Raw genomic sequence first — 18,022 nt, 5'->3', positions numbered from 1 at the left:
GATGTCAGGAGTTCATGTCGCTGAGACATTATTTCACAAATACCACTAAAATGAAATGATCATACCTAAAAATTCTAACCAGACCAGAATTGCAAAAAGCGTAATGAATATAATCAGACTTACTCCTTCAAAAATAGGATAATTGGCTATAATTTGGCAATGTAATAAGCAGGAATTAATTAAGGCATCATAAATGTAAATGATATGATGTAGAACCTTATTAGGCATAAATTACCATAACTTAAAAGTTACTACCACTTATGTCAGTTGAGAACTTGGTGGCATTCTCTTTTGCTGCCATGGATTACTGAACAGGAGCTGTTGCGGTTTGCAGAAAACCCCAGGGAGGTCCCACAAAAGGGATCCCAACAATTCCCCGGATGTCAGCTTTTTAATGGCACACTGTCTGAAGTCAGAGCACTGTTTGTTTTAAGCTGGAATAACGTTTAGTTGTACTTGAAATGTCAAAAGCTTGTCACTGCTGTTGTCACCAGTACCATCTGTACTGTGCGCTCTCTCTTTTGAAGTATTTTTATTGGAAAGAAGAAGAATCTCAGCCTAAAACAGTTGGTGTTTGGTTGTTTGTTTTTTTTAGTATTCCCAATATTAAGGACTTCAATAGATCTAGGGAAGATCTGTAACATTTGATAACTTAAAAAAAAAAAAAACAAAAAAAATCCCACAAAAACACCCTTAAAAGTTTGAATATCAGTCTGTCACATTTGTTCATGTAGTACATTTTCCACCTTTCATTTATAAAGTTAAAACTGCTTACAGATTCCCAGCAGCTAAAAGAAAGCTTGTATTGGCAAGCGCGTGATTGCTCTGAAGTCTTGAGTGGGATAACCTTGAACACTGCAGTAACACAAATGGGATTACATTTAGCTCTTGGAGACTAATTAAAACAAATAAAAACCCAACGCTGTAAACTTGGAGCTTATCAATTGGAAATGAATAGTTGAAGACATCATGCTCCTCATTCGTGCTCTGATCTTAAGCCAACTGGTGTGATGCAACTAAAAAAAGTAAGCAATGTCATCCTACAGGGCAACAGGAGGGTATTTTCAGTAGTGCTGGAAAAATACTTTTTCCATTGTACCAGATCTGAAACCTCATCTGGAAATTCTGCATACAGATCTGTCATTCCAGCTCGAGAAATATGAATTGAAGTGGGACGAGGGGCAGGTGATAGGTGTGAAGATGATGAAGGGGAAGGAGTCGTTCCTGTGAAGGACAACTAAAAGGGCTTGGCTTGGCTTGTCTAGCAGCATCAAGGATCACTGTCTGTAACAGTGTATTCATCCTCATAATTTATCCTCATCTCTTGAGTAACTGGTGATAGGACTAGAGGGAATGGCTTCAAGCTGTGCCAGGGGAGGTTCAGGCTGGATGTTAGGAAATATTACTTCTCTGAAAGAGTGGTCAGGCAGTGCAATGGGCTGCCCAGGGAGGTGGTGGAGTCACCAACCGTGGAGGTGTTCAAGGAATGTTTGGACATTGTGCTGAAGGACATGGTTTAGTGAGGTGATCAGTGGATGGTTGGACTGGATGGTCTTGTAGGTCTTTTCCAACCTTGGTGATTCTGTGAAGTCAGAAAAAGTCAGAATGGGGGAGAATAAACTTTTTTTTAATCATGGATGTATCTCTTGCCAATGCTTCTCAGTTCAAATAGGCATTTCAAAATTCATTCTAGAAAACAGAGTAGCAAATCAGAGTCCTCGCTTACACTTCACAACTGACTACTGGATGTTCAAACAACACATACAAATAAGTGCAAGAAAAACTGTATGGCTGTGTGTGTGCATGTGTGTGTAGATGTTCATAGTCAAGAGAAAACTTGAGAGTATACCTGTACTTCACAGTATACAAAATTCTTACCTGACAGTTGTAAAGCTTTACAGAGAACCTAGTCAGTTTGATCAATTTGCCAACATAATACAGAATTAACCAATTAATTGTGTGCAGTGCTGCTGTGGGGCAGGCAGCAGTAGTCAAGAGTAATGCACTCAGCCCGTATTCCTGCTGCAGATGCCTTGAATGTGTTTTGTTTGTTTGTTTTTCATTTTCAGGAGCTTTTCCTCCACTGCAGGGTCAAACGAAAGCTGTTTCTCGGGAGATGACGCTCAGCAACCTGTGGCTGGTTGGCATACAATCACTTGCGTTTTTGTCAGGCGGTATGTGGTACTGCATCTTACAGTATTTTTATCATTGCCTATTTTAAAAGTGGAATGGGACCTGAGGACACAGTGGGAATTGAGGCTCTTGCAAATGAGTACCATGTTGTATGTGCAAATGTGAGTATACAAGAGTAAAGAAGAATACTGGACGGACTCTCACCTCTCTTTGGGGAAATTTTAAACTCCACTGAAAGAGAAGATCAGTAGCATAGTGACCTGATGATGTATTATTTTAAGACTTGTCTGTATTTTTAAGAAGTGTATACTCTCACCCACACTTGAGCAAATTCAGCATTTGGACAAAAGGTGCAATCGTACAACCACCGTAGAAGAATGTCTGCAACAAGAAAACTGTCACCATAAGTATTTCTCGGCGTTGTAGTTAGAGCTCAGAAAACTCAGCAACTTGTCTCTTCAGTAGTCTGTGCAGCATTGGTGTGGTAGAGATTCCTCATTTGCACAAACGTGTGCTTTATTGCAGCTCATTGTGCTGGAGCCAGAGATATCAGCGGAGCTGATGGTGGCATCTTTGCCATTGCCCAGTCAGCAGCTGCTGTCTCAAACTCATTGATCTCAAACCAAGACCCCGACAGGGTCCTGTTCAGGTGTGTTTTGTGAGGAATCGGTCCTTAAAAAAGCATTGCCTCATCATAGTGTGATTAGAAGTTATCCATAGTTGATGAATCAGCCCATCCCTGCTGTGGTCTTACCATCAGCTAACCGAATTCTGTGTGCTACCCGTAGCTCATATTATGAGGAAACCTGGCAAATACTAGTCACTTGATCTGTTTTTCTCCCTTTGTTCAGAATACATCTAGTTGATCATCGTCACTTTTCTAAATGCACTTTTAAAGGCGAAAATACAGTGAAAGAAAGACACGGGGAGTAGGGAAAAGCTTTATCTGCCATGCATTGACCAATTGCCAGAGCAATGCCAGCTGTTTCTGAAGGCCCGCTGGTGCTGCTGGTGATTTTTAGCCACCTTTGTACTTTGTATACTGCAGTCCAACCAAGGTGACCTTTGAGTGGTTTATAGAGGCCTTTTTCTCCCCTGCTAGTTGCAACAGCACTAAATGTACTTGTGGGAGAGTTTAAATGATTCAATGCCAACCATCTTAATGTTTTGCTAAGAAATAACAGAAGAAAACTAGTTTCTTAGAAAAATATGTATTAAAAAAGAAACAAAAAAAAAAAGTAGGTGTAATTGCTACCATGAATCTCTATGAGGATATCACTACAAAAGAAAAGCAAAAGCAATGGTAAATCATCTGAGTGACTATACGGAGGGCAGTATTAATTAGCTCACCAGCATGCTAGAAATCATAATGGAAGAACGAGTTCATTTTAAAGGCAAACCAGAACGGAAGTTCAGCTCGGTTTCCAGATGTATAAAATGAGATGCTCTAGAAAGGGAGTCTGCGGTGTGTGTCCTGACCCCGGCTGGTCTAGTTGGCATTGTCTTTGTGTGATTATACACAGATTTGAGAGAGCTGTTCCTAAAATAAAATTAATCTCTCTAAATACGAGCAGGAGAGCCAGAACTTGAGATGTGGCATGCTGCCTTTTGTACGTCGGTTTTACTGAGAACCAAGTAAGCCCTCAGCGGTTTTGGCTCTCAGTTAGTGATATTGATCCCCCTTCTCCTGCTATCGAACCTGTGGGCGACATGCAGAAACAAACACAGTCAGTTCCTTTGGAGGAGCAGGATGAGCGTACCAACATATGAAGCAAGGCTGACTTCCTTGACATAATTGAAAAGCCCTTTGTCAAATCTGCCACTTCTCTCTCGCTCTAAAATGAGTTTTATCTTGAAGTAGCTCTGTGGGGATGGCTGTGGAACCGTGACAAGTTCCCCTGATCTGAGTCCCCTCATGGACTTACATGTACCACTGCAGTGGGAAGGCAAAGGACAGCATTTATCTAGATATATAGAGCCTTAATATTTTATTTAAGATGCTGTCTGGAAATCCCACCTGTCTTACACCTAGCCCCATACCTGAATGCTGGTGTAACATAAATCCACTTGAGAAGAGGTATGCTCTGAAAAGGGAGTCTAAGTCCTTTCCTGTTGCTCTTGCTAAATCACAGCTGATGGAATGAATGTATTTAATCTGCCTTTTTCCAGGCAGGTTCTGGGGCAGCCCATCACCATCAGGTGTGAGTGGTTAAGGCTGCAGCACCTGGGCACAAATGGACTCTAAAACTGCAAAATGCAGTTGGTGAGCTAATTATTGCTGTCCTCCACAGAGTGGGTCGATCAGAGCCATAGAGATGCCCTTATTTTACAGCTGTTTTAACGTGAGATAGGACAGACTGGGGTGATATGAAAAGGGAAGTTTCTATAAGCATATTGCACAGCAGTAACTTGCACCACGAGGCTGTTTGTAACTGATCCAGTAAACTCCATGTAAGAGCATACTCTTTTTTTCTTTTGCAATGCAGTATTTTTTCCAATGGATTGCAGTCAACAGTGAGTGTTCACACACTGCCTGAAGAAATTAGTAATGCGCAATAATGTTTCAGGTAATCCTGTGGTTCATCTGGTCCCATGCATTTTCAGTTAGTTCCTTTATAGTTCTCAGTATTGAGAGACGTCTGTTTGAAAGCACTGGTTGTTGTTTTGATAGGTTGAGTAAATAGTATTAGGTCTTAGGCTTCTTTCCTGCCTGCTCTGGAACATGTGAGCAGAGCGTGGTGTTGTCTCTGGCTCCGACTGAGCTGCTGTAGGTGACAGTCGAATGAAACTGAAGAAAATCCAAAGTATCCTCCCAGCATGAACTTGGATGGTACTTTATGTGTTGGTGAAGGCCAGAGCTTGGCAGGCAGGCTTGTAAAACATTGGATCCCTGTGGGTTCCGGCTGGGTCGGACCTTCTGGCATTGGCTGGGGCTACAGCTGGGGCAGGCATTGTGCTGCTGCAGCCAAGGGTTTCCTCTTCTGAAGAGTTCAACCTGCATTTGATAGAAGTGTTTATGAACCGTGCAGTTGATCACAGAGTGGTTAATTGCTGTGATTTTAAATACGTGTTAGGAGAAATAATATGGAAGAATGTATATAGTGACAACAGGATGAAAGAAATAAATGGAAAGCTGTTGCACACACAAGTGAGAACGTGGCGGTTCAAGTTCGTTGTGAATAAAGGCATTTCTCTGTCAGGGTTGTGCTCAACATTCCTAATTTTCTCCATTTAATTGTTCATAAACAAGTTTCACTGCAAACAGTGCAGGCCCCGATGGCTTAGCATTACTGCTCTTACTGAACTTCATCATAAGGAGATGATCTGCCCCTCCAAAACAAGCAGCACTTCTATTTTAGTGCCCTTTGTGTGTACCTTCCACACAGATTCTCTTTCGCTGTATGTATGGCTCTATTACCACTTGTTTCAACAGTGATGACTCTTGCAGGAGGGATTTATTTTTTTCCAGCTGCTCTCATCAGGTTTTGAAAAGAAAGATTGCAATTAACCTCACTGCCCTGAAAACTACCAGCTTCCTTCTCCCTGTTCCACCCCGAGCCTCAAAACAGGATGCATCTTGCTGCATTGAAATGACTGCTGTGGAACTGCTCCTTACTCATCTTCTTGTAAACGATGTCATTGTTTGGGGCGTTTGGCCATAAAGTGCTGTTAACTCTGTCAACTTTGTTTGCCTAAGTGAATGCAGATACACCGATCACTGTGTGTGACAGATCCAGCTGCTCCGCTTTGCCTTGACATACAGTGTTGGAACCAAAGGCACCTAGAGCTGGGAGCGGGCGCGTTCTGAGACAGCAGGTTGGAGGCTGCGTGCTGGGCTGATACAATCACACAACGTAATGATGCATCCGGGTACTGTATCGTTTGGAAATAGTGGAGCCATGCGAAATAAAGGGTTATTTTGCAAAACTGCATACTTGATAACTTTTACACTTCTTTTTTTTTTTTAAGAACAACAGTTGCAAGAGCAAAACAAAATGCATTCTGTGGTTTTAAAAGTCTGTGTGCAGTATCAACACTTCTGAGCAATGTCAGCTTTCCTGTGCTAAAGCTGTGGAATCTGCCTGGGATGCAGAAAGGACTGAGAAGGATTCTGTGGGTTTTGAAGTCAAATCTTTGATTTAAGCATTGGATACTGAAGTTTAATGATACACTGACCAGCTGTCCTCTTACAGTGAGCGAGTGCTTTTAAAGCTTCTCTGCAACGGTGTTCATTTTGGACCATAAAAGTTAGTTTTCTTGATAGCATTTATGTTAGCATCCAATTTTCTCCTTCCCCCACGTTAGCCGTGCCGTGCTCTGCATGACAGATGGGTGCAGTTACTCTGTGACTGTGCAGATGGCTGTTGTGGTTGGATTTGTTGTATTGGAGTTATTTCATTGGGTTTTTTTACCAGGTATTTCTAGCAGCCAAGATGTTGTTCAGAACTGCAGGCAGATACCAGAGGAAGCATTTCTCTTCAGAGGCTCTCAAAACAAAATAGCAGAGATGATTTTGTTTGAGGGCTGTATTTCTTGTGCTTGTATCTAATAGATGCACAGTTTGTGCTCGCCATGAAGACTACAAATACTGGAGGAAAAAAAACAGTTCACCATGCAGCTGGGCGTTAAGTGACAGTGTTGGTTATGGAGCTCTGGGGAAGGATCAATAGAGGAACCTCTTTGTACCAGCAGCTGTGTAAGGGGAGGAATGGAGCAGCAGGTTGGGGAAAGCAATTGCTGCAGCCCTCCCCTGCTCAAGTACCTGCTGGAAACTGTGGGTGCTCCGCCTGCAGGTTCTGCACAGGGTACAGTGTAGCAATGATTCCCCTCCAAGTTCCTAAGAGTTCAGGGGATGCTGGGAACAGAACCCAGGTCCGCACTGACCCCAGGCTGCTGCCACCTAGGAGAGATGGGAGTCCAACCTTGTGAGCGAGGCCGTAGTCGTTTGGCAGATGCACCTGTTTAAAAGTGCAGTCTGCTTTTAAACAGCTTCAGCTGGGCAAAGCAGTGTGGAGCAGAACAGCCCCATCCATTCTGCAGCCCTGAGACAGTGCTCAGTTACCATGTGCAGCATTACCTGTTGGCGTGCAGCATTACCTGTCAGCACGCAGCGCTGCAGTGTGACCCAACAAGGAATTCCTCACAGCACAAGGTGACGTCTGGCCAACAGTGACGGCTGAAGCTCCATCTACCTCTTTGTTTCCCCTCTGGGCTTTGTGCTCTTCTTTGTGTGGTGTTTTCCTGTGAGGGGTGGGGGGGAGCTGGGGAGGAAGAACCTGAAATCTAAATGAAGACACAGGTGGGAGAGCGCTGCTTACCGGCTGTGTCATCGTTCTGAGAAGCCATTGTTGTAAATCCATTCCTGCCTAAATGTTTGTTTAAAAAAAAACTGAAACAAAAACCTTTCCTGCTGGGAAGAAAAGATGTATTTTTACAAAGGAAGACGTCCTTTTGGCTACGGGAATGTCAGCTGTCTGAGTTGTGCCCATATCATGACGTGCTGATCAGATATAAATAAATTTGTATCTCTCAGGACTCCTCTGTGTGCTCTTACTTTCAGTTGGCTGCCATGTGGCTTTTGGTTGGTGGGTTGTGCTGCCATCTACCACGGCTGGATAAAAGTTTTAACAATAACGTTAAAAGTAAGATGAATTGTAAGTACTGCTGCAGAAGTGTTAAGAATTGGCACAAATTGATCCACGAGTGTTAAAGATGGGAAGGGGCTCACTGAGTTATGATGAACTGATCTTTAAATTTGCCTCAAAGAAAGTAAAATGCTACATACAAGCCCCCTGCAGGTAGTTTCCATCATTGACTATACTCTGGAAGATGAAAGATGCAGCAGCTCTGTGCAGAAGAAGCTGTCCTAAGGGGTGTGTATTTGGTCCCTCACTCTTGAGGTTAAAACTGTCCTCTTAAATACTTTGCTGTGGAGCTGAGATAGAAGTAGGTTCTGTTTAACTGAATTACCAGGGGAGGTTGTGACCTACATGATGCAGGTAACTAGGCTAGATGTTATCCTGAGTACAAACCTTATTGTTTTACTAGTAACTATATGGCCAATTTTTTATTCATTTAACTTTTCAACACAGTGTTTCTGCCCTGGACTTAATAAGGCCCTGAACTGCAAGAGATAGCAATAAATAAAATACTAATTTTTTCAGGCTATTCACAGAATCGTAGGGGTTGGAGGGGACCTCCAGAGATCATCGAGTCCAACCCCCCTGCCAAAGCAGGTTCCCTACAGCAGGTCACACAGGTAGGTGTCCAGGCAGGTCTTGAATATCTCCAGAGCAGGAGACTCCACAACCCCTCTGGGCTGTTCCAGAGCTCCGTCACCCTCACCGTAAAGAAGTTCTTGCACGTTTCGTATCTGGAGAAACTATTAAAATGCCTGCCTTCATTATGTAAATATAGACCACAGAAGCTGTCTGTGAGTCAGGCCCCAGATATGTCCAAGCCAGTGTCCTCACCAAGAATAGCTGATCTCAGGGCAGACTGTAAGGATCCTTGGAGTGGACGGGTTTCAAATACCTTTGCTATGTATAGATCATTTCTTTCCAGCCTTCCCATTAGAAGCTAGCTTATGTCCTGGCCCACTGAAATTTATATCCCTATTTTGTTTTCCTTGAAGGCTGCCTGCTTAGCATCCTATTTTGTAGTCCTGACATGTTTTTGTGGACGAGTACTGCAGGCTGCCTACAGGTAAGTTTGTTTTCAGAGACAGCTGCTTTAGTTCCAAATGCTCTGTGTTCACACTAGTTGTGCCTTTCCTCCTGTGTTAATGAGTACTTTAAAAACAAATACAATCCCCAATTGTTTTTTTCTGCCTATCTTCCCTTGCTCTATATACCCCTGTCAGATCTGCAATGACCGAGGACTCCTCTGAGCTATCTACTTACATTTCTGTTCTCATTCCTGTAGGTTCATCACCTGCACACTTACATTCCTTCTGCTTTTTATTATAACGTTCGGAGAATTGATTGGCCTGTCAGCGTAATTTATTCAAATAATCATTTAATGCAGCTTGACGGTGAGTTTTGATTTAATAATGGATTTACCATTAGTGACCTCCTGGCTGCAGTGAAACTTACATAAATCAAACAGTAAACGTTAGCACCTACAGCAGAAAACATCTACTGCCAATAGCAATTATCCCCCACGTGAAAATACTGTCTTCCTAAAGCATCTATGAAGTTTGGTCTCTGCTTTTAACTTGTGGCCCTTTAATTGACCGTGTGAAAATAAATCCAAAATATTCAACCAAGCCGAAGGGTAAAGATGTGGAAAAAATACCAATTTCTTTGCACTTGGCTGTGAGAGGAGGTGCGATATATGCTGCATCAGGCAGCACAGCAGACCTGGGGCTGTAGTAAGGATAGATATCACAAGGTCAGAAGTGCCAGTTGCACTGATTAGTGCAATCCTGACTAAGAACAGTTACATGACTTTATGTTTAATGAGTACAAGGATTATGGGAATTTAGACAGAACAATTACCTATTTTTATCTTGGATGTTGTAAGCCCAGAAGATGAGTCAGAAATAAGCTGTATAGACAGAAAGGTGAGTGCTGCAGTTAAATGAACAAAACTGCAGGAACAAGAAGCTCCTTGCTTTGCAGCACTGGATGAATGCTACCAAGTCTTGAGGTTATAGCAATAACCCTTCCTTGATTTTAGAAGCAAGCATTATGATGACAGGGTAATGTATAGCATGGCACCCACCGAGGCAGTTTAGTACAGCAAATCAGTACAGCATTTTTTTGCTCACTTCAGCAAATCAGGGCGAAAACAATCATTTTGCCAACAGTTAATTGTTGCACTGGTTGCACTGGTTTTAATGATGATTCATATTAAAATAGCTATAATCACACAACAGTAGCATTGTGCTTTTGTGAAGGGATTGGGTGTTCATCCAGCATGCTTTAACATCCACAATCAGGATGGAAGATGGTGCCCTGTTGTTGTAACTGTAACACAGAAACAAAGAGTCAGCAGTAAGCGGCACATTGCCTCCAAGGGACCCTGACCTCAGTTTGTATGAATACAGCAGGCCAAGTGATGATGCTTGTCAGATCTAACTGCACCGGTGGCAGAGGTTCCGAACCACACAGCTGGAGGAAGGTAACTTGTGGGTCTATGAAGCAACACCTCCATTACAAGGTTTAAACTGCTTTTTCACCTAACAGCTCGGATCTTGGCACCACGGTGATGATAGTGCCAGCAGTCTTGTTTGTACCGGCGCTCCCATTACCATTAGTACCAATGGAATTGTGCCGAAATCAGCAGAAGTGCAACAAAGGAAAAGCAGCAGACTACAGAAGAAGGGCCTGGTGAGCTCAGCACTGAAGGCAGGGTAGGGACAATTACTCAATAACTGCTTTTATGGGGGCTTGCGGCCTACTGAGAAGCAAATTAAATGCTGCGCCCTGCCCTCTTGAACTGTTCCTTGCCAGGGGACCCACAGTGTTTCTATTACAATGGCTCTCTTGCTGCCTTTTACCCTTTTCTGATAGAAGCACCTTACTTCAAGCTTGCTCTTTGCACAAATCTGAAGAAAAATAATTACTTGACTGAAGTAGCTGATGTAAAAGACAGGAAGCAGCTTTGTGGAAATAATTGCGTACAAGCTCACAGAGGTTTAGTTAAACTGGCTCAAGCATGTGTAAGTGCTCTTCTTTCGCTCTGAAATCTTTACTTGAATGGGTGCTGCTCCAGAGGACTGCGCGTGGAGCAGTGTGTCCCTCCTCACTCCTGCTTCTATCACTGCAGGTGTAACGCTGTAAGTTCTGAGTGGTCGTAATGCTGTAATAGCCTGCTCCAACAAATTATAGCAACTTTGAAAACAGATTAGCATAAGAGAATCAGAGATGATCTCATTCTTCCTCTTAGGGAGAAAGAGAAAACATGTAGTAAGAAATATCAGGCCACCTGCTCCTTGGACCCATTTTCATATCTCTGAAGCAGCGTGTAAAGAGGAACCTCGATTCCCACAGCTGTGTGCCCCTCGTCCTTGTTGACTAATGCATGCCAACAGATAGTGTGGATGAAGCATTGTTATGTAATGGTGCTTGTTGCAGGCATTGAACCTCTCATGACGTAACAGATCCTGTATTAAAGACAGAAGCAGCTTTATCCTAAGTATTATTGCTAATGTGAATAGACCTAAACAGGAGCAGATGCGCTGCAGCTACGTGAAATATTATGACGCCCTTCCATTAACAATTTCCAGTTTAAAAAACAAGTATATCTTATTTCTTCATAGAGGAAAAGTAGATCTTTGTGTTTTGAAGATTTGTAGTTTAATATCTCTAATGTTGTAAAGTCCAAACTAGATTACTGTAAGGCGTATGCTCAGCATCATATTTTGACCTTGGTTACTCAGACCTCAATTACTCAACCTTTCCAGTTATTGTAAAAGAGGTCAGCTCCTCTCATGTCGACTAATTAGAATTATAAATGAAAATGTTCCAAATTTATCCGAAATCTGAAAACATATTCAGTGAACCTGCAGAGAGAGAGACAAAAAATACGAAGGGGGATGGGAGGGGAGAAAATGAAGGGCAGAGTTCATTAGGATACTACTGATTTTGACACTGAAATCTTGGAGGCCTATACACTATTTAAAGTGACATGTGAAGCCTCATGGTCGAACCGCTGGCCTGACAATGGACGAGACTCGGAAGCCATGGCCTACTGCCTGACTTTCTTCCCTGTGCTTTCATTTTCTGCACTGAGTACTAATGACAAAAGCCCTACATCCGCTCAAACCAAGCCATAATTTCCTGCCAGCACAACGCACTGAGCTAGCTTGTGGAGGGATTAACCACCAGTTTCTAGCATTCTGCCTAAAGTGATGCTACAGAGGTCAGCCAACAGGCCTGTGTTTCTCAAGGGATGTCACCGGTGCCACTTTCACCTCAGGAACCAGAGGCTCACAACGAAAGTGACTTTAAATTGCACTCCTACTCCTGCATTTCTGAGTTATTGGTCACATCCAGCTGGACACACTAACCTGTCACTTAACCTACAGAAACATTTGTGTGTTGACTGATGTGCTGTTAGTAGCACTGGAGAACGCAATGGGACTTACCTATGACCTTCACGTCAATGCTAACATTGTAAGCACAAGCGCATTATGCTATCATTCTCATAAGCATCAAGAGCCATTGAAGTAGCTACACTTGGACTGTCTGCAGTTAACCAACCAACCAGATTCTTCTTGTACCTTCTGTTTTTTCATCAGCCTGTGGCTTAATGGGGACCTGATCTTAAGAGCGAATAGCTACGTTCAGTTGTAACAAAGGATAGTGCAAAAATTAGGGGGAAAAAAAGCAGCTTATTTGTATATGACATTTTAAATCACTAAACTTGCAGACAAAATTATGCTCTTCATCATATTAGCAAATCACAATGAAATGTTCTGTAGGAATGTTGGATTATCCCCTACTTAAAAGGTTTTAAATTCTAGAATTACCATATTAAGATACATGATTATTAAATACTTATCTAGAATTATGTATTAGGCATTACAATAATTCGGCCCTGTCGTAACAACATAAGGAAATTACCTTTAAAACATCAGAATGCCTTTAGAGTACTGTGTTACGTTTAATTGCCATTAAACAGGAGGCTGCCTGGGAGTCTTCATGTAGCATTTCCAACCCACACATCAGGGATGGGGAAGCATCCCCAGCTTCCTAAAGAAATACGATCTTGTGGTTGGGCCGTCTGTTGTTACCCTGCCCCACAGCTGTCGGACCTACTGGCCATATTCTGCTACATTTAGATCAGGTAGAAGAATCAAGTATGATGGTAAGAGGGTTTCTTTAATTGAAAACCTGGAAGCTGTTTGGAGGACAGAGCGCAGCTTACTGAGCTCCATGAAGAACAAAACACACAGCACAGACGTTTTATAGAATTTGGTCAGCTGGCCGATATGTGGATGGCTGCACAGTCACTGCAGCATGAGCTGTCTGTGCCCGGTGGGCATTCGAGGGGAACATGCAGCAGAGCTACTATTACACAGTAGGAAGCAGAGATGAAGCAACGCAGAAAAATCTGTAGGACTCCAGCATTCACTGGCTTTGTTGTTCATGCAAAATGAACACTGAAAATGTTCATCTCCTGCATTTCTTTGAGCAATAATTCTTGGCTTATAAGCGTTTAAGAAAGTTAATAATGAAAGCACCTTGCTTTTCTGTATTGTAACCCACTGAGAGATCCAAATGTTGATCTCCTTTGAAGTCCGTACCAGTGCTCATTTCATTCCAAGGATACAGAAGTGACACGTGGCCACTCTGTCCATGGGATAACCAACAGGGAAGGGTTTGCTAAAAAACAGATTTGCCCCTTTCAGCTGCAGCATGTGGGTAACTGGCTCCTGCTGGCTTTGTTTAAAGAAGGACTTATTCAGATCTGAGGGTGACCATGTTCTGATTTTAGTCCACTGAAATAATTTGTCCCCCAAAATAGCAAATACATTATGTTGCTCGTTAGATCAAGCAGGTGATGCTGTTATTCTCATAAAAGTATGTGGAAGCCCCCCAAAATTGTCTTGTTTTCTCAAGTTTTTCAAGTATCTGACTTAAAACGGTCTCTATAGGTGATGTACTTTTTTTATATAGTCACAGGTCTGCAGTTAAAATAAGCCTACACAAGCTACTTAGAGCAAAGTTAGCAATGAGGAACCTACTGACTTGACTAAAGGCTTCATATTAGTACAGCATTAAGTTCAGCTGTGAAGGTACTAGAAGTTAAGAGAATTACTTCCACCTGACAGAGATAAACCTGCCTGAGATGTGAGCAAAAACTTTAATAGTAAAATGTCTTCTGAGCTTGCAAGAGACTATTGGGATGACAAGTTAGGAACAGGCTGGACAAAGCCATGTTCTCCCCAACCCTTTCACTTGCACTTGCCTCTCCCTTACTTGTAATGCCTGCCCTCACACATCTTCAAACTCTTGCTGTGTTTGGGTTTCTTCAGTAACCAGCTCCAGCAAGCATCTTTGGCTTGCATCTACACAGGAAGGTTGTAAAATCATTATGGCAAGTTGGGATCAAAGAGAGGCCACGTCTGAGAAACTGGCAGTGAGCCTGGAGCAGCTCTGTGCTGTGCTTTCTGTGGGTACTGCTAGAAGAGGGGGTGGAATAAATCTCTCTGCTGAGAAGGTGTATCTGGCACCGCAGGTAGGAATTATTGCCAGTAGTGTCTGTCTCTATGGCTGTCTTGGCTTCAGTGCTACTCATTCTGTTTTTCTTAGCTATGTACAGAGAATGCACCCTTTAATCACCAGTTTGTTCTGGGCATTGTTAGTGGAAAAAGAGCCAGGAAGTTTTCCCAACTAACTGTTCGCTGGTGGAAGCAGCCTCAGATGTACTGTGATTTGAGGAAGGTGCTGGATCACACCATCTCCAAAAACATCTGACCAAAATCGTTCTGATCCTATCTGCTACTTCTCATGGGCCTGCATGTGTTATGTATTTTGTATACCCATGCTGATTCATTGCTTTCTCTAAGCTAGAGCTCATTTTGTGGGACTTTAGGACTCTTCTGCTCACGTAGAAAGCCAAAGCTGCTGCTCTGCCTGAGCAGTGTATGAGTGTGCCTTGCCTGTTTATGAGCCTGTCTGCTGTTCAGCAATTCCTTGTAACACCAAAACTTGGAGGTGGGGGTGAAATGAGGACAGGATGGCAATGTTCATAGCAGAAATACCTCACAGTAATACTTGTCATCTCCATTATTGTCAAATTAATTCTGAATTGTTGCACATCATACACTGCTTAGCTTGAGGAAAGTGAAATGGTGTCTTTGCTTCCTTGGCAGAAATGAGAGTAGTTAAGCCCTCTGAGGAGCCTTGCAGACTGGCAAAGGAAATGTCAAATAACATTTGGTCAAAGAGCCTTTCTAAAGTCCTTTAAGGAGCAATCTTTGCTCTATGCACTTCAACTCCACTACATATATAGAACAGAAAAATAAGGGATGCTTTTTATTTGGGAAATATCGGCTTTCAGACAAAGCTAAGGACATGTAGCATAGAAGCTACATTTAGGCTGAGATTTAAGATTTACAGGCCAAATATTCACCTTCAAGCAGCTGTGGTTTGATGCAAGAGCAGAAATGAGCTAGCTGGGACAGCAGACTGCAGTAATTTGGGATGAGCAGGCTTGATTTATGACTTCTTCATATGAACCTAAGCAAGTCTTTGGCACTATCTCCACGGTCTCTCCAATCCAGCACAGTAAAACCTCAGTGCAGCAGACTCTCCAGTCCAACATAACTGCCTCAGTCTTTAAGCTCTTAGACAAAATCTAGGCAAGCACGAAGGCATTCTGATAAATGAGAGTGAACAATGACTTGTTCTCGGTATCTCAGTAAATGAAAGAACATCTATTTAGATGCCTAACGAGAATTAAAATCCTCAAAATAGCGAACATATTCTGTTTGAGGAAAGATGATCACATGGTGAAAAGAAAACTAATCAGGAAAACTCATCCCTCTGTGTTCCACCTTAATCAGTTTATTCTGGGTGCTGCTCGATCAAACTGTTGATCTTTTCAGCTTTTTCCTCCCTCACCTGAAAGAAAATCTCTCTGAGCTTTCCTTGGGTCCCCCAGCTTACCAAACATTTGGTGGAGATTTCTTGAAGAGAAAACAGGAAAGCGCAGCACAAGTTCTGTGTCTAAAGTCCAGGTGAGGGTCTTGGTAAAGAAACTAATGGTGCTGAGTGAGTTTAACGCAACAGTTGGGTCTAGAAAGTGCGGTGATGCTGAATGCTACTGGACTTGTACATGAACAGTAGAACTATCTTAGAGGAATGGACCGTCAGATAGTGATTAACACCTCCTAGTCTGTGGTGCTACTAGTGTGGAATTATTACTGTACTGAGACAGTTAAATATTTAATATCACATATTTGCGGTGATTACATTTGGGATTCTTCTCTGGGGTCAAGCTCTCTGATGCTGTTGCTTAGGGCTTCACAGGTTAATGACCATCCTCCATGTTGCAAAGTGACCTGAACGCTGCGGTCAAAAACAAACTTAGAAATTATGATGACAGTCTGCACTAATTACTCTGTTTGCTTGCAAGTTTGCTACACAGGCATTCTATACGCCTGGCTAAAAACAGCAGACAAACAAAATACGCTCGGCAGGAGCTGGCAAGAAAACAGCTAACAGAAGGCCAGGTGCAACCAGTACAGTCACCTCAAGGATACAGCAACTCCTGTGACTCCGGGCAGGGAGCTTAGAGGCCGTGGCTTTTGCTCTCTCCCTTGTCCTCTCCCCAGGATTCATAACGGTAGCTGTGTGGCGCCCTGTGGCCAGAGAGAGAATGACTTGTTCCTCGGTGAGCAATGCCTGTGAAGATACTGTTTGTAGGGTCACTCTAGGAGGTGGCATTATAATTACTGGCTGTTTAATTCTCCAGTCTGTTCCATATAAATCTTCGGAGTATGACTAATTAATATAATAACCACCTCTAGCAGAGAACAAATTAACTGCCTGAATGCTCAGGACTTAAAAGATCAGAGAACAAGCTGGAAGGCACTGAAAAATTGAATTAGCAGATTCTCAGGCTGGCAGCCAGGAAGGGACTTCATGCACTCGTGTGTGGTTAGGGATGAGCTCCATGCCCCAGAGACACAGCCACTGCCTTCCCTGGGATCACACCATGTGGGTACCTCCCTGAGGACAAGGAGGGAATGAGCTCCAGAACCCTGTTTTTATTCAGATTAATATTCTGTGAATCAAATGATCTCATTAGGTAAATGTGCATCTGACCACAAACTGTTGTTTTTAGCTAACATTAAAAACCCACATTAGGGTTGCTGCTTTTTCCTCTCAAAACTCTACATCAATTTTCTGCAGAATTCCCCTGTTTTCGGATTAAAACAATCAGCAGCCTGTGTGGCTGCTCTTGTATTTTGAACGTCAAAGCCCGTGCATGTTGTCTTTCCTTCCATTTTAGCGATGAGTTTCTGACGCTTGACAAAAGCAGTCAGGTTCTTAGAAACACGTTGTATCCAACAATACAAGTACAAGGAAAGCTTTCTTTCTGTTTACAAGTAGAAAAAGAGAAAAATTACAGATCAATGTGATCCACAAAACTATATCCCTACTTGTATTTCGACTACAGAGCTCCCAGGGTTCAGGCTGAGCTTGAGGTGATACTTCAACCACCAAAAGTGAAACCAAATGAGTTTCTGAGTTTTGGCCACTCCAAATCTGAGTGAAGTACCACAGGCATCAGATGTCACATTCAGAAAGTCTCTGTGACCTTCAATACATGATTGTTGCACATCACTATAATTGTTGATAATAATCTGAAGAACAGGACAAGACTCCAAGTCTATCTTGGCCTTATCAGTTCTACAGTAGCCATCTACCTGCTTTGTTTTTGTTTTTTGGTTTTTTGTCAGGTTAACCTGAATGAATTATGCCTGTATTCCCCACAACAAGTTCCACGCACATACTACAATTCAGCTTGTTTCTCTCTTGGCAAGAGGTCATTTTAATCTCATTAAGTCTCTTCCAGGAAGCTTCCTACAGTAACAAGGCTTAAGAATTGCGGGGAAAGAAGTAGGGTGGCCATCTTCCTCTTTAAGACTTAGGTCTAACCACTGTTGTTTGTGCACTGTTTCAAATGAAGACAGCTGAAAATATTCAAACCTATTTGAACACGAAAGCAAAATTTGCTAAGCTTTATCTGTGAGGTGCCAAATGTTCTAAAGGCATCTAAAGCAGACAGACCTGTGCCTTACCCAGTACTACACTGAGGCGGTGCCATCTTTAAAGTTATATTCAGACATGCTATTTCCTTTCTGTTATATCTGCCGATGACAGTGGGCCTCCTGCAAGCCTGACTGTCCACTCCTTGCATGCGTTGT

The 18,022-nt window shown here is 42.6% G+C and overlaps 1 protein-coding gene across 2 annotated transcripts in view; it reads left to right on the top strand.

Moving 5' to 3' along the window:
* Nucleotides 1-7,680, top strand: part of LPGAT1 (lysophosphatidylglycerol acyltransferase 1) — a 55,102-nt gene extending 47,422 nt beyond the window's left edge. For both annotated transcript variants that reach the window (XM_072331842.1, XM_072331843.1), the window contains exon 9: nt 2,070-7,680. In XM_072331842.1, coding sequence (XP_072187943.1) covers nt 2,070-2,221 — 152 coding nt within the window. In that variant the 3' untranslated portion in view covers nt 2,222-7,680. The remainder of the gene's footprint in view (nt 1-2,069) is intronic.
* The last annotated feature ends 10,342 nt before the right edge of the window (nt 7,681-18,022 follow it).

The sequence above is a fragment of the Excalfactoria chinensis genome, chromosome 3, assembly GCF_039878825.1.
Source record: "Excalfactoria chinensis isolate bCotChi1 chromosome 3, bCotChi1.hap2, whole genome shotgun sequence".
Taxonomy (NCBI): Eukaryota; Metazoa; Chordata; class Aves; order Galliformes; family Phasianidae; genus Excalfactoria; species Excalfactoria chinensis.
The sequence above is the reverse complement of the archived record's forward strand: the minus strand, read 5'-3'. Positions and strand labels throughout refer to the sequence as shown.